At 44.8% G+C, this 22,510-nt stretch overlaps 1 protein-coding gene across 1 annotated transcript in view; it reads right to left on the reverse strand.

Moving 5' to 3' along the window:
* The window catches only part of LOC311136223 (homeobox protein cut-like 1), a gene marked incomplete at its 5' end in the record, with an annotated part of 256,137 nt that overhangs the window by 163,387 nt on the left and 70,240 nt on the right, over positions 1-22,510 (reverse strand). The window contains one exon of the mRNA XM_084170341.1: positions 14,146-14,256. Within this exon, the coding sequence (XP_084026467.1) occupies positions 14,146-14,256 (111 nt within the window). The remainder of the gene's footprint in view (positions 1-14,145; positions 14,257-22,510) is intronic.

The following is a 22,510-nucleotide window of genomic DNA, read 5'->3' on the forward strand; positions in this document are numbered from 1 at the left end:
AGTTAGACAAATCGAAGTTTGAGGTGTTCGGATCACAAAGAAGAACATTTGTGAGATGCAGACTAAATGAGAAGATGCTGGAGGAGTGCTTGATGCCATCTGTCAAGCATGGTGGAGGCAATGTGAAGATCTGGGGGTGCTTTGGTGGTGGTAAAGTGGGAGATTTGTACAGGGTAAAAGGGATCTTGAAGAAGGAAGGCTATCACTCCATTTTGCAACGCCATGCCATACCCTGTGGACGGCGCTTGATTGGAGCTAATTTCCTCCTACAACAGGATAATGATCCAAAGAACAGCTCCAAACTATGCAAGAACTATTTAGGTAAGAAGCAGTCAGCTGTTATTCTGTCTATAATGGAGTGGCCAGCACAGTCACCGGATCTCAACCCTATTGAGCTGTTGTGGGAGCAGCTTAACCGTATGGTACGTAAGAAATGCCCATCAAGCCAATCCAACTTGTGGGAGGTGCTTCAGGAAGCATGGGGTGAAATCTCTTCAGATTACCTCAGCAAATTGACAACTATTAAAAATCATTATTTCTAACCTTGTCAATGACTACATTTCCTATGCATTTTGCTATATTTCCTATTCAAACTCATTTCATGTATGTTTTCATGGCTGTCGTTGTCAGTGAGTGGGTACTTACAGGGGCCAGTGAGGGCCGGCGGAGGACTGGTGATGAAAAGCACAGGAAAGGCAAGCACACTGTTGACTGGCTGTAACAGGAGCCCGTGTAAATATAAAACCCGGGGGAGCGCAGCGGTAACACAGGGAGTGTGTACTTTGTGTGTCTGTGTGCGTGTCTGTAGTGCGTGTCTGTAGTGTGTGTGGTGGGGGGACGACCCTGACGGAGCTCTGAGCCTCCTCTGAGTGACAGAAGCCAGCCTCCCTCCAGCCCGCCTTGAAACCTGATCTCCGGGCTCCCACTCCTCGACCACCCACAGAGGGAGATGACGCGCGAAGACGCAGAGAGGAGGAGGGGGGGGGGTGAGGATGTGACCGCACAAAAGTGCACACACACAAGACCCAGACAAAGCAACACACATACACAAGCAGACATACAATGAGACACACACTACTAGACATGCATAGTCATATACAAACACAAAACAAACAAACTATTCATTAAAAAATATAAATTATAGCCTTGGATTAACGTAAAATGGCATATTTGGAAAAAGACACGCACAGACAGTCTCTCTCAGACCCTCCCAAGGGGTTTTGAATCGTGCTTTCTTTTTCACACCCACAATATGGATAAATGTCTTGGGTGCCGTCTAGACACTAAGCGTATAAAACATTAGGAACACCTTCCTAGTATTGAGTTGCACACTCTTTTGCCCTCAGAACAGACTCAATTCATCAGGGCATGGACTCTACAAGGTGTCGAAAGCATTCCACAGGGATGTTGGCCCATGTTGACTCCAATGCTTCCCACAGCTGTGTCAAGTTGGCTGATGTCCTTTGGGTGGTGGATCATTCTTGATAAACACGGGAAACTGTTGAGTGTGAAAAACCCAGCAGTGTTGCAGTTCTTGACACACTCAAACCGGTGCGCCTGGCACCTACTACCATACCCCGTTCAAATGCACTTAAATCTTTTGTCTTGCCCATACACCCTCTGAAAGGCACACATACACAATCCATGTCTCAATTGTCTCAAGGCTTAAACATCCTTCTTTAACCTGTTTCCTCTCCATCATCTACACTGATTGAAGTGGATTTAACAAGTGACAACAATAAGGGTCATAGCTTTTACCTGGATTCACCTCGTTAGTCTATGTCATGGAAATAGCAGGTGTTCCTAATGTTTTGTACACTCCGTGTACATGTGAATTGTTCAGAGCTTAATATGAAAATCTGCAACGAACAGCTGTAAGCCTACACATTCATTCAAGGTAAAAACATTAAACGAACAAACATACATGTGTAGACACAAAAACATGGCTCTCAGACAGCAAAAAAAAACAAATCTTGCCTCAAATATGGTCAAATTTGATCAAAAAAGCAAATATTGAGGACAGCAATTGTGTGTGGGTGTATACGGGTGCAAACTGCGTGTGTGCATACAGGCTTGTATGTGTGTGCTTGAGCATGTTATGAGCTGCTTCAACCCATACTGACCAGGACCCAGCTGCATTAGTGGCTGTCCAGGGTCTTATCTGCTGGAATAAGGGGGGGAGACACAGGAAGACGGATGGCAGGCCCCCTCGGCATGCTGGGATAGGAGGGCCGAGGAGTGCAGCTGAATTCCAGAGGGAGAGGCCTATTCCCAGTCGCTGTGCAATCATTCCCCCGTACTGGGGGGCTAGCCGGAGCCTAGCGGGACCATATCCAATTCCTACTCTAATCGCCTGATCTGGAGACTACTGGGGGCCCCCTCCAAAGCGCCCTCGTCGCCCCCCTCGGTCAGTGTAGACCGGAGGGCCAGCTAGTATCTAGTGAGGTGCTGAGGTGCTTTAATGTAAAGTGGGTGCCACCGTGTTATTGACGGTCAGTGGGTGCATTTTTCATTTGTGCAGGGGCACCAAGAGGTTACCGCAAGGTTTTCAGGTAATACCAACCTTTCTTGTATACGAATGGGGGGAAATGCCATGTGTCTGGGCTGTGCACTTGTGACTCTGCGTTTACACTAGGAAGCTGCCTCACGCGGTGAAACATTTGAAGCAATTCACTTTCAATGGAAGGAAAGCGAGAGAAGCGGAGTGGACGGGCGTACCGTTGAGTGATGCGATCATGGGTGAGGGAGCTGAACAGGGCAAGGCTAAAGTTGGGGAAAACTGAACTTTATTCAAATCCTCTGCGATACCGCGACATGAGTGACCAATCGAAGCTCACCATAGCTTCCAACCCCTACTGGATTGGCTGACAATGGTTGTTAATACATATCACTACCTTGCTTGCTTGCTAGCTTGTTAGCACCCACATGAGGTTGAAGCTAGCGTGGCTAGGCGAGTGTCGCTTGTATAGTGTAAACGGCCAGTAAGACATTGGAATACAACAACAATAACAATCTGTTTTATGTAGAGGGAAACCAATTAAACCAAGATGTGTTGAATGGAAGCTAGATTATGACATTTGAGATGCTAGTAATGCCACACTTGTACCTGTAGCTGCTAGCATAAGAGGCCTTACACCTTAGTTTGTAATGAGAGCACTCGAAGACCACCCTCATGTCTAACAATGATTCCTCCTTTTGTTGATTGACTGCCTTCAGAGTACATGACAATGGACAATACCACCAAGGGGAACTGGAGCCAAAATGGAGAGAACCTTCATTTAGCCCTATCCTGCAGCAGGATGGCATGATGACTAGGCTGGCATCCAGTGTCTTGTACTGAATGCTGTCAGAGCTGCAGTGAGGGATGCCCCCATGCCCATCGGTCTCCCAGCGGTCCTCCAAACCCAAGAACCCCACCTCTTTTTGTCCCAGAGAGTCTGTGGAAAGCAATCACACAGCCCTAGCGGAAGAGGAAATGGCACACGCTCAACTCCTGTCAGTTCCACTCTTCCATCAACCCCAGCATTAGCTGACCAGATGGACCAAATCCTTTAGGCAGATATGCAATGTACCAGTGCATTAAACAAGTGAGCTTAAAAAAGAGAGGGAGAGAGAAAAAAATACATGAGTTGGGGCATTTTCGATGGCAAATGCATCAGCAGTCCACATGTTCCACCGTTTATTTTTTTTCTCCAGAGGGTTTTTAGGCTCAACGTTCCAGCTATGAGGCACCATCAGGTATGGAGGCACACTGAGGCATGCGCATGGCGCAAAATGGCCGCTCCTGATAGACAGATGAAGGGAGTGCTGTGGGAAACACCATAGACTGACCTGCGACTCACTGACTCCCCCAGCTGGCTCTGTGCTCCACACCTCTGGGGGCAAAGGGCTCTAAACCTATCACCTCTAGGGCTGGCACAATAATCGTATAATTGACAATTATGGACAATAACCGTGAATAAATGTTTTACTAAATCATAATCGTCTTAATACATTCATTTTAGGAGGGGGTAAACTTTATTTTCAAGTAGATATAGTAATAATAAAAAATGTGAGACCAGGGTGTCACCAAAGCTGTGTTGTATTCAAAGCTGTGCTATATTGTATTACAGTACCTACAGAAAGTATTCATACCTCTTGACTTATTGCAAATTTTGTTGTGTTACAGCCGGAATTCAAAATTGATTGAATTAATTTTTTCTCACCTATCTACACACAATACCCCATAATGACAAAGTCAAAACATGTTTTAAGAAAGTTTTGCAAATGTATTGAAAATTATTTACATAAGTATTCACACCCGAGTCAATACATGTTAGAATCACCTTTGGCAGGGAAAGTTTAAGAGCTTTGCACTCCTGGATTGTACAATATTTGGATTGTACATTTTGTTTTTTTTATTCTTGAAGTTCTGTTTGTTGATCATTGCTAGAAAGACATTTTCAAGTCTTGCCATAGATTTTCAAGACAATTTAAGTCAAAACTGTAACTAGGCCACTCAGGAACATTCAAGGTCGTCTTGGTAAGCAACTCCAGTGTATATTTGGCCTTGTGTTTTAGGTTATTGTCCTGCTGAAACTGAAAGGAGAATGTGTCTCCCAGTGTCTGCTGGAAAGCAGACTGAACCAGGTTTTCCTCTAGGATGTTGCCTGTGCTTAGCTCTATTCCGTTTCTTTTTATCCTAAAACACTCCCTAGTCCTTGCCGATGACAAGCATACTCATACCATGATGCAGCCACCACCATGCTTGAAAATATAAAGAGTGGTACTCAGTGATGTGTTGTTGGATTTGCCCCAAACATAACGATTTGTATTCAGGACATTAAGTTCATTTCTTTGCCTATCACAGCCATTATACTCTGTTTTAAAGTCACCATTGGTCTCGTGGTGAAATCCCTGAGCGGTTTCCTTCTTATCTGGCAACTGAGTTAGGAAGGACGCCTGTATCGTTGTAGTGACTGGGTGTATTGATACACCATCCAAAGTGTAATTAATAACTTCACCATGCTCATCTACCAATAGGTGCTCGTCTTTGCGAGGCATTGGAAAACCTGCCTGGTTTTGTGGTTGAATCTGTTGGAAATTCACTGCTCGATGATGGACCTTACAGATAATTATATGTGTGGGGTACAGAGATGAGGTAGTTATTCAAAAATCATGTTAAACACTTATTATGTGACTTGTTAAGCACATTTTTACTCCTGGACTTATTTAGGCTTGCCATAACAAAGGGGATGAATACTTACTGACTCAAAACAATTCAGCTTTTAATTTTTTATTAATTTCTAAAACAAATTAAAAACATAAATCAATTTTGAAATTATGGGGTATTGTGTGTAGGCCAGTGACACAAAATCTCAATTTAATCTATTTTAAATTCAGGCTGTAACACAACATTTGGAAAAGTCAAGGGGTGTCAATACTTTCTGAAGTCACTGTAGGTATGCTGTAGCTAATTTTCAAAGATGCATTACAAGCTCAAAATGACAATTATGACAATAACCCTAGTCATTTGCATGAGAATTAGGCCTAATCTTTACCGCAAATTCCATAATCATCACAGCCCTAATCACTGTTAAGAGCAGCTTCCCATCATCGGTCTATGGGAAATACAGTACAACTCATCAGCACAGAATCAATCAACAGAGATTAGATCATCTTGCATAACCTTTCAATGTATTGTGACATATTGTGAAATTAATCTGGGTATATTGTTACATTAAGTAACATTCAAGACAAAAAGTAAACTGTATTCAGTGAGCACAGTGCTCAGGGTAATTGTAATAATTAATGATGGGGGGGGCTTAAAGACGGTAAACGGAGAGTCTTTGCGTGGGAAAGTTCCATAGGGATTAGCTATATTATCGGAACCATTTCCATTCCTTTTGGGATCTTTGAGCGAAGCTGGAATTCAGATTTACAGCTGCGTGTAGGAGTGGCCCCTCTTTTCACAGTGTCCCAGAGACAGGGGCTGATGTTGGGCAGGGGTCAGAAAGAGGGGTCACTCTCTGGTGTGCTGGTGTATATCACTGATGCCGTGGTTCTCTGATGAACCCCTCACACACACAAACGACCCTCATCCACACTTAAGCACGGGCACAGGGATAATGTTCTCTCAATTTATGTATATGTCTCTGTATTACGCAGTTAGCGCTCGCTCACCCACTCCGCCCATTCATTTAGCATAGTTAAGATGCAGACTATGTGTCAGACAGAGTACAGTACATGATGTAGACAGACTCGGGGTAGCACTTTTCCAGGAGATGTCCCCTTGGCATACATCGTCAAATCACCCCCTGCCGAGCTGTGTGTGGGAGACTGGGAGAGTCAGTAAGACAGACAGACCTCTCCATCCTGTCCTCCTTACATTCTCCCACCAAATTCCACAGTCAGGCTGGATTACCAGGCCCGCCTCTGAAATCAATAGCCGGGGTTTGAATGCAAAGAGGCGAACAGGAGACGTCGGCAGCGGAGGTTCTCTCTCTTCTCTCGTTGGTTCATTGGCTGGCTGTCTGGCTGGTAAATATCCCCGCGTCGTGTTAAAGAGAAGGGCTATAATTAACTGTGCGAGACGCCAGTCAGCCAGGGGTTGGGCACCGTGCCAACGGATCAGCCCTAATTACTATATTCACTTTGTCAGGAACGCTCACTTTGCTGCTCCCTCTGATAGGCCATGGCAGCCTCAGAAATCCCCCGGCACTGTACAGCACATTCTCAGGCAGGCAGACAGGGCCGACTGGCAGGCAGGCAGGCGGGCTCGCAGTCGCAGGGTGAGGAAAGGCTGGTTGGGTGGAGGGCTGAGCGACTGCAACAGGAGAAGACACCCCCAATGGCCCGGCCATCTCAGGGACCAAACAAACACAGGGGCCACCAGCCTGAGCAAAAATGATCCTATACACAGTAATGCTGTTCCCAGCCGCCCTGATTGATTGGATCATGTACATATGGCCTTTTTCCAGGTATAGTACCACAATATTCTGCCTTAAACCTGATCCGAGGCTCCCATGTTTAGTCAAATCTGATTTCAGGTCAATATAAACACCAGTCTAAAAACAGACGTCTGGCTCCTGCAGTGTCTCCACGAATGGCTCCAGTGCAATTTTGTGGTGTCCAACATGCTAATTGTATTGATGTTGTTGAGCAGAGGAGTCGTATTTTTCACACGGTTTGTAAACACCCTTTTTGTATGCATGGGGTTTGGCTACAATTAAATGCTTGGAATGGAGTTCCTATCAAAAGGCCAACTTAGGCTGGTGGAGGTATTTACATGTGGTGAAATTCACTGACAAATATTTTTCACAAAACGTGGCCTGCTATCAATGGTTCTAATGCATTACTGAACTGGAAATATGTGAGCGCGACAGGCGGGGGATGAATATGGCTTTATTTAAATAGTTTTACTGTGGAAGCGGCTCAGACAACCATTTCAGGGTAGTTTATCACATAAAGCCTCTTTCACACTGTCCACATATGGACAAATCACACTCCAAAGCCTGTTTCAACACAGCCACAGCCAGAGAGGGATAAGGATCATTAGCATACGTGGGCGCATTCATGGGGCACCACTGAGGGAAGCTTGATGGCAGAGATACACTGATTTAACAAACATTAAGTTGCATCCCCCCCTTTTGCCCTCAGAACAGCCTAAATTCATCAGGGCATGAACTCTACAAGGTGTCGAAAGCGTTCCACAGGGATGCTGGCCCATGTTGACTCCAATGCTCCCCACAGTTGTGTCAAGTTGGCTGGATGTCCTTTGGGTGGTGGACCATTCTTGATACACACAGGAAAATGTTGAGCGTGAAAACCCCAGCAGCGTTGCAGTTCTTGACACAAACCGGTGCGCCTGGCACCTACCCATACCCTGTTCAAAGGCACTTAAATCTTTTGTATTGCCCATACACCCTCTGAATGGCACACATACACAATCCATGTCTCAATTGTCTCAAGGCTTAAACATCCTTCTTTAACCTGTCCCCTCTCCATCATCTACACTGATTGAAGTGGATTTAACAAGTGACATCAATAAGGGTCATAGCTTTCACCTGGTCAGTCTATGTCATGGAAAGAGTAGGTGTCCTTAATGCTTTGTATACTCAGTGTAATTACGTACAGTATGCGCAAGCAGACGACGATGGCCCTCCTGCCAAATGCAGGGCATTCATCATGATGTGCTTTTTATCCGACTACTGTGAGGACTGAAAATCTTCAACAAAACAATTTGAGGTAAAGACCTTTCTGGTGTTCTTGAATACGGTCTGTACAAGTCCTATGCCATACATACATTTTGGCTTCAAACATACGTCCCCGGTCGGTTAGAGTACACTTTGGAAACCTGTGTCTATTTCAGGATACAAAACAAACAGAGATGACAGTAATTAAATGAAGGCCTCTCTTGATTCAGGTCAGACACTCAGCTCAGTCCTCACTCTCTCCGGCGGTTACCTCTTAGCTATCAACTCTCATATGAAAATCAGTAGGTCAACCTGACAAAAGCACTTATGACGTCATCCCACAATTCTGGTGATGCCATACGGTTAGACTCTTACTCAGATGATACAAAAGGGCGTCTTATGTCACGAGGCAAATATCAAACTCAAATATCACCTGACAAACTTTGAAAGGGCTGAGTCAAAACTCCTGAACTCTGTCAGAATCAGGTGAACCTCTTCCACGCAGACATGTCTAGAATGATTTAATCTACTGAAAGTCCTTGTATCTTATTCACAAAGCGTGTCCCTGGGTTTAGTCCACTTCTCTCTGATGGCGACAAAGCCTATTGAACAGGAGAAAAAACAGGCCCTGTCATTGAATTGTTGGAAAACAAATGCACCTTCCAGCAGAGAAAAAGGACGTGTGGCCTAGGGTTATCTAGCAGTCTAACCGCTGCAGCATGGGTTTCCAATCCGGCCCACTGATTTTTCAGCACACTCTCTCCTTTATCTTTCCCACTGTCTCTCTATCCAATAAAGCATAAAAATGCCAAAAATATATCTTTAAAAAAAGAGGAAGGACGTGTCTCTTAAAGAGGGGTGTAAGGTGGACATTCAGTGGGGGAAAAAAATATTTAGTCAGCCACCAATTGTGCAAGTTCTCCCACTTAAAAAGATGAGAGAGGCCTGTAATTTTCATCATAGGTACATGTCAACTATGACAGACAAAATGAGATTTTTTTTCTCCAGAAAATCACATTGTAGGATTTTTAATGAATTTATTTGCAAATTATGGTGGAAAATAAGTATTTGGTCAATAACAAAAGTTTCTCAATACTTTGTTATATACCCTTTGTTGGCAATGACACAGGTCAAACGTTTTCTGTAAGTCTTCACAAGGTTTTTACACACTGTTGCTGGTATTTTGGCCCATTCCTCCATGCAGATCTCCTCTAGAGCAGTGATGTTTTGGGGCTGTCGCTGGGCAACACTGACTTTCAACTCCCTCCAAAGATTTTCTATGGGGTTGAGATCTGGAGACTGGCTAGGCCACTCCAGGACCTTGAAATTCTTCTTACGAAGCCACTCCTTCGTTGCCCGGGCGGTGTGTTTGGGATCATTGTCATGCTGAAAGACCCAGCCACGTTTCATCTTCAATGCCCTTGCTGATGGAAGGAGGTTTTCACTCAAAATCTCACGATACATGGCCCCATTCATTCTTTCCTTTACACGGATCAGTCGTCCTGGTCCCTTTGCAGGACGACTGATCCGTAAAAATCCTACAATGTGATTTTCTGGATTTTTTTCCCTCAATTTGTCTGTCATAGTTGACGTGTACCTATGATGAAAATTACAGGCCTCTCTCATCTTTTTAAGTGGGAGAACTTGCACAATTGGTGGCTGACTAAATACTTTTTTTCCCCACTGTATCAGGCCTCTATCAGACACAGACAAATTGCAACACTGTACAGCTGTTAGGTCAAACAGTGATAACGCCGCTATAAATCCCCTCGTTCATTAAACTACTTGTTCCATCTTATCATTCCACTTGACAAAATAAAGGACTGAACGCTCATGCATTAAAGAACAGTAAAGAGGTGTAGAAATCCCCCTATTTTCAATTTCAGACAACTCCTTTAGAAGTTATCGGGCGGAATCTGTAACAAAAAACAGAGGTAATCAATACCTTCTTTTACCATCTTCAGACAGAAAACGGTTTGTGAGAGAGAAGTCACATGCAACACTAGCAGAGTCTGCACTCTGAGCCAAAATGGAGATGAACCGAACAACCCAAAAATATCTTCACAAGGAGTGCAGAGGAGGAAGAGACACTAAGCACTTTGAGAGGGTGGCCAAAACTCCCCTTCTCGGAGTGAGTTAGCAAACCCTGAGCCCCCACTGAACAGCTCAGTAATTAAGGTAGCTTTCCAGCTCCAAGCGACAGAGGGATGAAATTTCCACCCCTTTGCCGGAACCCCTTGATGTTTTGTACCTTGGGTTCTGGGCCCATTCTGGCAACCAAATCAGTTCTTTATTTTCTCTTTTTTCTCTCTTACAGAGTTCACAGAATCACAGAGAACACAGCCTCCCAGCCAAAACCCCAGCACGATTAATTTAGTAACGGGTTATTAAGCTCAAACATAAATTGTAGCCCTGGACAGTTTAAATGGAAAAGAAGCCTGATTTATCGGAGCCGGAGACAAAACAGGTTTTTATTTTCCATTTATTCATCAACACTCATTGGGAGTGGTAACTCGGGAGGGATTATCTGACAAAAAAAGGAGGGAAGAAAGAGGGGAGGGGACAGCAGCAATGGATGCCGTGATCAAAGATAGAGCTAGCTGGGGAGAGGAGCAAAATGCCCTTGACATTCTTATCCCAGCTCTTCCCTGGACAAGACTATATTTGTTTGGTGGAGCACTGCATCAGCTGAACAAATATATCAATAGTGTTTGCTATCGCACTGTATCCTTGTATCTGTTCTTGACTTCATTTTGGGAGATTATTCATCAAGGCTGGCTAACGGCCTCCTCTGAGCAGTCAGAATAACTCCGGGTTCATCTTAAGTCCCCAAATAAAGTACTCAAGCCATATCTTAGGGAGGATAGACTAACAGAACTGACACAATGTCACTCTTAATGAAAGAGATGTTCTGTATATTTCTACTCACATCAGGGTCATCTCCTATTCAAGGCCCAATTCTACAAAGTGATCCATCATTCCTTTGAGTTTCAATGGACATTTTCAACAGAATTTATTACGAACTCAAACCAAGGAGTTACATAAACTTGACCATTATGTTGAAAGTGACTAAGCCACTTTGTCCGCTCCCTTTCTTAGTAGAGTTTATGACTTTGGGGGCGTACTCCTCTGACTAAGAAAGGGGCCTCTGGGGCAGTGAACCAATGATTGTACCAAACACTGACTGTGTACCCTCAATCTGTCTGCTGCAGAAGGACTGCCTCTAGTCACCAGAGAAACCACCTGCCAATGGGACGTCATACATACAAACTTATACAAAATCAAACACACAACTTATCCAATAGGTTATTGTAAGACTATTCTGCCATTTACCATTCATTTCAACTGGTACGTTTATTCAGAATATTCTACTACAACAACAACCTGGGGGTGTAGTGCTGAGGTATTGAATACAAACCTCAGAATGGCGTGCAGACTTTCTGCATAGGAGGGATTTAAATGAGCCAAATGCAAGCTGGTTCTCAGTCCACCCCCCTCTCCTATCCTCTCCTCTCCTCTCCCTCTGTCCTGTGGAGGTGTTGTCCTCAAGCTCTCAAAGTCACATCATTCCTGACCTCTGTGTCTGTGTCTGCTGTGCAGTAGGTCTGCCTCTGTGTGCCAGAGCACCATGGGTCATCAGGGCCCAGAATGAGGCATGGCACAGCTGCTGACACAGCACATAGCATTGGTGCGCTGCTCTGTGTGTGTGTCTGTGTGTGTGTGTGTCTGTCTGCACGCATATTTTTTGCCCGTGCGCACGCACACACGCTTGTGTGTGTGTGTGTTTAGGAGGGACCAGACAGGGAAGGGCAGCCCTGCTCTGAGAAAGGGAAGGAGGATACCTAGTCAGTTGTACAACTGAATGCATTCAACCGAAATGTGTCTTCCACATTTAACCCAACCCCTCTGAATCAGAGGTGCGGGGGGCTGCCTTAATCGATGTCCACGTCATCGGTGCCCGGGGAGCAGTTGTTGTTGGGGGTTAACTACCTGGCTCAAGGGCAGAACGGAAACACAGAAATGACAATGACAGTAACCTGGACGGCAGCCTACTGTAACGCAACCAAAAAGATTAATGGGCCCTGAAGACAAGCTAACTCAGGTGGGTCCAGTTCTAAAACACCAAGCCGTAGTCAGACTGTATGCAGGTGAAATAGTACATTCAGTACATTTGATGAATATTTTTTGTTATCCTTTTACAGTCAATATTGTTTGAACAGATACATTTCTGTATCAACTACAGTGAGTAAATGAAGCTGAAGTGCCCGGTAATATCCACTCGTCGGTCCTCCCACCTGCAGTCTGTTTGTTCTTCTCGCTCTCGTTTGCGTTCTATTTTTTCATGCTCTCTCCTGCGCTCTCCTCTTTCCCGCTGTCAACTCTCACTCCTCTCTTCTCCCCCTCCTCTCTCTGCATTATGTGCTCTTTTCTCCCTCTCTTGCTCTCTCTCAGCTTTGTTTGAGGAGAGGAGAGCCATGGTGACGGAGGAGCCACACAAAAGGGTCACATGATGTCGAGGCGAGTCTAGGCGGGTGGGTGGACACAATGACCGCACCACTCCGCACAGCTGGAGTGTCACGCATTCCTGGTGTTTACAAGATTTAGGGGGAAAACTAATCTACCCCCCTGAGGAACTCTGCAGCGCAAAATTGCCCCATTTTCTGTCTGAATAGAGGGTTTATGTCATTGCCACGATGCATTTTAGGACCATGAGAAAATGGCAACCTGTAAAAATGATGGCAGTGGTGGTAGAAGGGTTGAATCACAGACGAGGCTGAGGAGAATAGGCTAAATAGTGGTCACTCTTCAATGGGAACAGTCGAGGGAGCTAAGGGTAGAAGGGATAAGATTATTCTTGTGTATTTCTTTGGTTAAAATCATATTTTAAAAATATCAAACATCTATTCTATAATCTACAACTGTGGGCCTTCAATTCGGTTGCCATTTTTAGAATCACGCCACTGTTTTTCTCGTGGCGAAATATGTTGACATATCGGTAATTGAAGCCTCTATTGGACGTTGTTCCGTCGTTGCTGAGGCCTTGCCAGCATACCTAAGCCCTGGCAGCTTAATCAGATCCACAACAGAGTTTTCTGTAAATAAAGAACCGCTCACTCCTTAAAACTCCTCACACGCGTCGCTAGTTTTTCCCAACTCAGGACATGACTTCACAGAAAAGCAGTGGGGCCTGTCGAAACTGGCCAGAACAGCCTTGACCAACCATGCGACAAGCATATTCCCTAAAAGGTGGTCGTAGTGGAGTAATAGAGTTCAGTTTGAGGGGATGGCTGGGGACTACTGACTCCTACTCTCATCCTTTGATAGGATGCCCAGAGGGTTTCAGATTGTACTGCCAAACCTGAATAGAGTAGGAGTTTACAAGAGGGGGCACTGAGTAGCCTAAGTAATGACATGTAATGAATGGTGCTTTAATGAACTATGCTAGCATGGGTTAATGTAAGGATGGGCTAACTGGACCGCATGGGAAGTAGAATCCAATGAGGAACAAATGAGGAGCTCAGCCAATCAAAAGGTAAATAAACACAGCCCATGATGACACGAAACGCCAGTGGAACCAGCTGAAAGAATAGTTGGGGGGGAGGGCCAGTGAACAATGAGAGGACATTGTCTCCTCCGCTTGAATGGGCATCATTTCCCCGACCACACCCACCCCCAACCTCCCTCACCAGGACGGGTGATGCGGCCCATCGGATGACAATAGAGGCATTGATGACGGGGTCTACACGCACACACGTCTGTCCAGCTATGATGCTGAATGTCCGTAACACCAACACAGACGTGTCCTCTGTCGTGTCTCTACTACTGTGGTGTGTGTGTGTGTGTGTGTGTGTGTGTGTGTGTGTGTGTGTGTGTGTGTGTGTGTGTGTGTGTGTGTGTGTGTGTGTGTGTGTGTGTGTGTGTGTGTGTGTGTGTAGAAAGACGGGCAGGCAGAAGCAAAGCAGATACTCACCTCTGGTGTGTTTTTCTTGAACTCGCGGCTCTGGTCGATGAGCTTTTTCCTAGACTGCTCGCTCTCATCTTGTCTGTTGGCCAGGACTGTGGCGGTGGCGTCCAGTTCTCTCTGTGGGACCAAGAGGGGGGAGGAGAAGAAATGACAGAATGATTACACAGGGCTCTGTGGAGGATGACCTCCATTTACATCAGCAGACAAACAAGAAAACCCCTCTTCTTTTAACTCTCTCTTTTCCCTCACTCTCTTTCCTCTCCCTTTGACCCCCTGTAGTCTGGCACCACTAGTGCCAAACTGGGAGGGTGGCATGAGAGAGAAGAGAAAGAGAGAGACAGACTGGTCTTAGTCAACCTCAAAAGGAGGATTCATCTCCTGTCCTTTCCATCCATACAGACAGAGAGACCGACAGATAGACCTAGACATGGCACTAGCACAGGCACCATGACTACTCACTGGCTGGCATCACACACACCCCTATGAAAAATAAACACACACACAGTTGCAGACACACATACTGTACAGTGTAGACAGAAGTGTGAAAAAAGCCATAAAACCACTTAGATCCAAGCAGCAATTACGCAGCTTATAAAAATATATATTTGAGAGCGAGAGAAAAGACATATGGGGCGAAATAGCTTTTCTCACGGGCTTCATTAGAAATACACCAGCAGCCTTTTTGGTCGCTAGGCATGTAAATGTCATAGGGCAGATCCCAGATTATCAATATTGGGACAGAGGTGCCAGGAGAAGATATAAACACTGACTCTAGATCAACATGGACAAACCAGGATACTACCCTTAGAATATCCACACTGTTACAGCTGAACCTATATAGGCCTATACTCTCAGAATGTAAGCCACGAGAATCTATAGTTAGTATCAGAGGAAGAAATATTTCCCCAATGGATTTGGATGTGTGAAGTGACTGACAAGCAGTCTCAGGTGGGCCTTTGATGAGGTTTTGTGTGTGTGTGTGTTGTCTCTGCTCTGCTCTGAGAAAGAGAGGCTTAGAGCGAGAGGCATAGAGCGAGAGGCATAGAGCGAGAGGCATAGAGCGAGAGGCATAGAGCGAGAGGCATAGAGCGAGAGGCAGAGAGCGAGAGGCAGAGAGCGAGAGGCAGAGAGCGAGAAAGAGATAGAGAAGGGAGAGAAAGAGAGAGAGACAGTCGAGGCTGACATCTGGAAGCCAGATGCAGGGAACAAATCAAGTTAATTAGGCTGGAACTGAACGAGCCAGACTGCCGCCCCCACTTTACTCCACACAGCCACCACCACCACCATGTCTGGGGGGGGTAGCTAAAGCATACAGTACACACAGCAGACTGGCTAGAGCACAGCTCTCTCAGTCTCTCTCGCCCCCCTTTTATCTGCTCTCAGATCCTCCTCTAGTCTAGTAGGGAAGAATTGTCGAAGAAGGGCCGCAGCAAATACTGTAAGAACTGTTTCACTGCAGAGGAAAGTCTATGAAATAGAGACTGTGTTCCTTTTTGGGGAGTCACCCTAGACCCCATTTACTACTTGGCCTTCAAGACTAAAATTATTTGGTTACAATTTAAAAAGTGAGTGTCTTAAAAAAGGCCTTTATAAGGCCATTTGTGTGGTGTGTGCGTCATATCTCAAGAAAGTTCATTAAAGCAGTGACATCGATTGATGCGTCGTCTGCTCACCAGTCATAGGGGTGTTGCTGCATAGCAACAGGACGTCAACCTTTGCCCCCAACTCCTGTGGCGCCACCTCTGCCACGCACGTTGCTGCCCGCAGTGGGTATGCTAATTGCAGCTCTGTGGGGTGGGTGTTGGGGGAACTGTTCCCATGTCATGGTAGAAGGGTTGGTGGGCAACACTGACCCAGGGTCAGGGAGAGGCCCACTGCATGTTATCTCCACTCCGCTGCCTCTGGCCGCTAGCGGCGGGGGGCCCATATGACAGAAAGGCTACAGCAACCAGAGTTCGCCACAGGGGCACTGAGCAGAGGTGAGCAGAAGAGAAGCTAATAGAAAATATTTAGAGTTAGCTAGCCCTAGGAGCTAACGCATTAGCACTGGCTAGCTGTACTGGAGCTCTCAGCAACTATATTCCCTCTCTACCTCTCCTGCAGTATCTAGACTAGAGAGGAATGGAGAAACAAGGGGCGGAAGGAGGAGGGTGGTTCAGAGAAGTGGAAAAGAGGAACGCCCCGTTCCCCAAAAAGCTTCTGTCAAGTTAACGCTCGAGACTGATTAGCAGATGCTGCCGTTAAGTCCATTATGCAAACAATTTGGCTAATCACTTCAAATTGATTAGAGCCAGGCTTCCCAACCAGAGTTTAATGCGCCACCGCGTCTCTGGGACCCCTCTGAGCCCGTCCAGGCGAACAGGGGAATGGGGTGGGGCGAATAATTAGGTTTTTATCAACAGGAATTCACAGAGTCAGCCCAACCCCAGCCTGCACACACCCACAAAGATAGGGAGGCAAATCCCTAAACACACATGGTAGCTACAGTGAGGGGAAAAAGTATTTGATCCCCTGCTGATTTTGTACGTTTGCCCACTGACAAAGAAATGATCAGTCTATAATTTTAATGGTAGGTTTATTTGAACAGTGAGAGACAGAATAACAACAAAAAAATCCAGAAAAACGCATGTCAAAAATGTTATAAATTGATTTGCATTATAATGAGGGAAATAAGTATTTGACCCCCTCTCAATCAGAAAGATTTCTGGCTCCCAGGTGTCTTTTATACAGGTAACGAGCTGAGATTAGAAGCACACTCTTAAAGGGAGTGCTCCTAATCTCAGCTTGTTACCTGTATAAAAGACACCTGTCCACAGAAGCAATCAATCAATCAGATTCCAAACTCTCCACCATGGCCAAGACCAATGATCTCTCCAAGGATGTCAGGGACAAGATTGTAGACCTACACAAGGCTGGAATGGGCTACAAGACCATCGCCAAGCAGCTTGGTGAGAAGGTGACAACAGTTGGTGCGATTATTCGCAAATGGAAGAAACACAAAATAACTGTCAATCTCCCTCGGCCTGGGGCTCCATGCAAGATCTCACCTCGTGGAGTTGCAATGATCATGAGAACAGTGAGGAATCAGCCCAGAACTACACGGGAGGATCTTGTCAATGATCTTGTCAAGGCAGCTGGGACCATAGTCACCAAGAAAACAATTGGTAACATACTATGCCGTGAAGGACTGAAATCCTGCAGTGCCCGCATGGTCCCTCTGCTCAAGAAAGCACATATACAGGCCCGTCTGAAGTTTGCCAATGAACATCTGAATGATTCAGAGGAGAACTGGGTGAAAGTGTTGTGGTCAGATGAGATCAAAATCGAGCTCTTTGCCATCAACTCAACTCGCCGTGTTTGGAGGAGAAGGAATGCTGCCTATGACCCCAAGAACACCATCCCCACCGTCAAACATGGAGGTGGAAACATTATGCTTTGGGGGTGTTTTTCTGCTAAGGGGACAGGACAACTTCACTGCATCAAAGGGACGATGGACGGGGCCATGTACCGTCAAATCTTGGGTGAGAACCTCCTTCCCTCAGCCAGGGCATTGAAATGGGTCATGGATTGGTATTCCAGCATGACAATGACCCAAAACACACGGCCAAGGCAACAAAGGAGTGGCTCAAGAAGAAGCACATTAAGGTCCTGGAGTGGCCTAGCCAGTCTCCAGACCTTAATCCCATAGAAAATCTGTGGAGGGAGCTGAAGGTTCGAGTTGCCAAACGCCAGCCTCAAAACCTTAATGACTTGGAGAAAAACATTTTGGGAAATCTGTTGCCGCTCAGGTCTACTACAAAACCCACAATGCAATGTTCTCTATCTCCCTGGGCTGGCTGGCTGGCTGGCTAGGTAGCTAGCTAGAAAACATAACTACACAATAATACCAAAATCAATATGAAGTATTGTGAAATAGCTAGCTGGCTGTAAAATATCCTATACAAACTGCACTATCAACTTAGGAGTCTATCTTGCAGTTCGTCCCTGCCACTGAGTGAGAGCAGTGTTACGTTGCTTTCCCACCGAGATAATTATAATCGCATTGCATGACAATTAGCTTAGCAACCTCATGGCGCAGCATTACAACGTGAATGCGATTGGTCGACAGTCAGTTGGGTGGGGCGTTTCTCCATTCATTGCCCAATGGGATTCCTATCTCCTCCTTTCTGTAATATCTCTGTTTCCTACAGACATGGCGCATTGAGACATGGTACTTGAAGGAGAAACTGAGGTGAATAATTTGGTACACTGTTTAAATTGAGCACATCTAAGAGAAATCTATACTTTGTCATGACAATATAAACGGATGGATGTGTTCTAGACAAGTATGGCCATATCATGTATTGGCTGATTTGCTGATCTGGAGTGCCGGTAATTGTTTTAAAAGAGTTATGGAATGTGATAGTGTGTAATCCCCCATCTCCAGTGATGAGAAATATATAGCTATGACACGTTCCTAAACGATTTCCTGATTTTCACAGGTGGATCACTTAGAAGTAAAATCATGGGGAATTGTTTTATTTTACCCACTAATAGAACATAGGCTTTCACCAAATTGACAGGAGTTTCATGATTTTTTATTGCTGATTTTTATTTTTCTCTTTTTATACCTTTAATTCACCATCACAAATGTATCCCATCAATGGGGGGCGTGACCACCTCACCAACCCCTCCCACGCTTCCTACCCCCCGCCCCCCTCCCTATGTCCAGCCCCCCCAGGGCCCTGCCGCCTCTCTTCAAGCAGCAGCGCTTGAATAAAGGACCGAATTGTGCTCAATAATGGCTTCATAATTTTGCTAATGAAAGAATTTTGCTGGCTCAGGCAGCAGTGCTTGTCTTAGTTAATTTGTTCAGTAGTAAACGCTGATGGAACACATTACCGCGCTCCCTCGAGAGCTCGCCTGTGCCAGATGCTATCAGCTGCATGCTCGGAGGGGAATATTAGAGGGGCCGTCTATCTCTCTTCTTTTATCTCTCTCCTTTTTTCTCCTCTCTCTGGTCGGATAACTAGAGAGGATCCTGACCGTGTTTACTAGGAGACAGACAACCCTTCAAACAGACCAGATCACCATTTTTTTTTAATTAATTTTATTATTAAAAAATAATAAGTAAGGGGTAGATCAGCTTTAATATTGCAGATAGATTGTGGCTTCCATCAATGTAATTGTCTGCATCATTTCCAATCCCCCATACATTTTTTGAATATATATATATTTTTTAATATATTTTTCTTTACTGTTATTTTCCCCTAACGCTACCGTCCCTCCCCTAATTGGAGTAAAATAATGGACAACAATACTTAGGCTTCTACTTCCATCTTATACATACTATTTAGGGCCAATAGAAAAATGTACTGTGATTGAAACCAATAAAGACAAAGGGCATTTTATAAAGCTGGTATTGTTGTGGGGAACCGCTGACCAACTTCAGATTCATGCAAAAAGCTTTTCAAGATGAAGCTTTGAATCTTTCCAAATAGAATATCGTGATAGGCTGACAGTCTAAATAAAAGTTAATTGGGTAACAGCAGACAAAACAAAGTTTCTCTGCGCATCAACTGACCCCATTTCTTGAGCGTAAGCAGGTGCAGGTTTTCAAAAAACTCACTTCATCACCCGCTGGCAATGTGCTTAAAAACGGTAATTTATCCTCTGTTAAATTGCCACAGTGCAGAAAAAGACACAAAGGCATTGTGTAGCCCTCCTGTATGTATGCAACACAAAACGAATGGGGAGCAGATATTGCCGTTACGCTGTTGGAGCTGATTTCTTCCCAGTAGGGATGAAAGGATTCACCGATACGCATCGGTCCTGATTAAAATGTTTAAGTCAAATGTTTAAGATACAAGTGAGTCTGCAGACCCCAAACCAATCCAAATGTAGCATGCATTAGTCAGAAAACTGATTCAGCAGTTCACTTTTTTGTTTGTTGTTGCTCATATTACATTCTTTCTACTTTCCGAAAATACATCTCATCTTTTGTGACTAGGGCTGTTGCGGTGACCGTATTACCGCCACACCGGCAGTCATGAGTCACGACCGCAGTAAACTTCTATGTGACCGTTGAGTCAAAGTAATCTCCTCTTATGCACTCTGGACATGCTTTGGTAGTATCCAACTTGCTAACTACCATCAGGTCCTAATGGCCTGGTACTCAGGGCTCTATTGTCCCTCTAACCACTCTGACGTCAATGCAAATGCAATCATCAAAACAGTATCGTGCTTTTGAAACTCACCACACTGTGATGATCAATTTGAAGAAAGAAGTTCAACAGCAGGTTGAAACTGAGTGTAAAACATTGTCGTTGTGGACGTTGTTTCAAAACCTAACACAACGAAATGGACAGCGATTTCTAAGGTGATGATTAATTCAAAACACCCATAAGCATATTATAGCTTATGCTATAATATGCCCCCAAAAAACAGAATTAAAATTATGATTGTGCCATTATACAATACATAACCTACCGCATATGACGCATGGCAGAAAAACATAAAGTAAAACTGATTTAAGATGTCTTTGGTACATAATTGGTCTAGCCTATACTACAGAATTAAACAAATTTGAGTAACCGCCTTTGAGTGTGGACTATATTAATATTCATACTGGATAGACTGGTTACCTTATGCTACGCTCCAAAATGTACACCAAACAAAAATGTAAACGCAACATGTAAAGTGTTGGTCCCATGTTTCATGAGCTGAAATAAAAGATCCCAGAAATTTGCCATAGGCACAAAAAGGTTATTTCTCTCACATTTTGTACACACATTTGTTTACATCCCTGTTAGTGAGCATTTCTCATTTGCCAAGATAATCAATCCAACTGACAGGTGTGGCATATCAAGAAGCTGATTAAACAGCATGATCATTACACAGGTGCACCTTGTGCTCGGGACAATAAAAGGCCAATGTAAAATGTGCAGTTTTGTCACACAACACAATGCCACAGATGTCTCAAAGTTTTGAGGGAGGGTGCAATTGGCATGCTGACTGCAGGAATGTCCACCAGAGCTTTTGCCAGATAATTAAATGTTACTTTCTCTACCATAAGCCGCCTCCAACCGTCGTTTTAGAGAATTTGGCAGTACGTCCAACCGGCCTCACAACCGCAGACCATGTGTATTGCGTCATGTGGGTGAGCGGTTTGCTGATGTCAATGTGGTGAACCGAGTGCTCCATGGTAGCGGTGGGATTATGGTTTGGGAAGGCATAAGCTATGGACAACGAACACAATTGCCTTTTATCAATGGCAATTTGAATGCACAGATATACCGTGACGACATCCTGAGACCCATTGTCGTGCCATTCAACCGCCTCCATCAGTTCATGTTTCAGCATGTAATACACGGCCCAATGTCATAAGGATCTGTACACAATTCCTGGAAGCTGAAAATGTCCCAGTTCTTCCATGGCCTGCACACTCCCCAGACATGTCACCCACTGAGCATGTTCGGGATGCTCTGGATCGACGTGTACGATAATGTATTCCAGTTCCTGACAATATCTAGGCAACTTCGCACAGCCATTGAAGAGGAGTGGGACAACATTCCACAATCAACAGCGTGATCAACTTTATGCGAAGGAGATGTGTAACGCTGCCCATAACTTTTGGACTTGATAGCATTCCCAGAAGACATGTATTATGGAGTCATTGTTAGTTTTACATTTAAGACATGACTCTAAAGTTGTGCTGTAGAATTTGTGTAATAAATTATATTCATTAGTTTATACTGCATTAAGCGTACATTTTATTTAACTGTAATGTTGTTAGTTAGGTTCCAACTTTCCCTCCATCTTGTGCCAATATCAGTTATTTTTATGTCTTGGTTCCAATAGTTTATACACTGCTCAAAAAAATAAAGGGAACACTTAAACAACACAATGTAACTCCAAGTCAATCACACTTCTGTGAAATCAAACTGCCCACTTAGGAAGCAACACTGATTGACAATAAAATGTCACATGCTGTTGTGCAAATGGAATAGACAACAGGTGGAAATTATAGGCAATTAGCAAGACACCCCCAATAAATAAGTGGTTCTGCAGGTGGTGACCACAGACCACTTCTCAGTTCCTATGCTTCCTGGCTGATGTTTTGGTCACTTTTGAATGCTGGCGGTGCTTTCACTCTAGTGGTAGCATGAGACGGAGTCTACAACCCACACAAGTGGCTCAGGTAGTGCAGCTCATCCAGGATGGCACATCAATGCGAGCTGTGGCAAGAAGGTTTGCTGTGTCTGTCAGCGTAGTGTCCAGAGCATGGAGGCGCTACCAGGAGACAGGCCAGTACATCAGGAGACGTGGAGGAGGACGTAGGAGGGCAACAACCCAGCAGCAGGACCGCTACCTCCGCCTTTGTGCAAGGAGG

This window comes from Coregonus lavaretus (genome assembly GCF_964263955.1).
Source record: "Coregonus lavaretus genome assembly, chromosome: 10".
Classification (NCBI taxonomy): Eukaryota; Metazoa; Chordata; class Actinopteri; order Salmoniformes; family Salmonidae; genus Coregonus; species Coregonus lavaretus.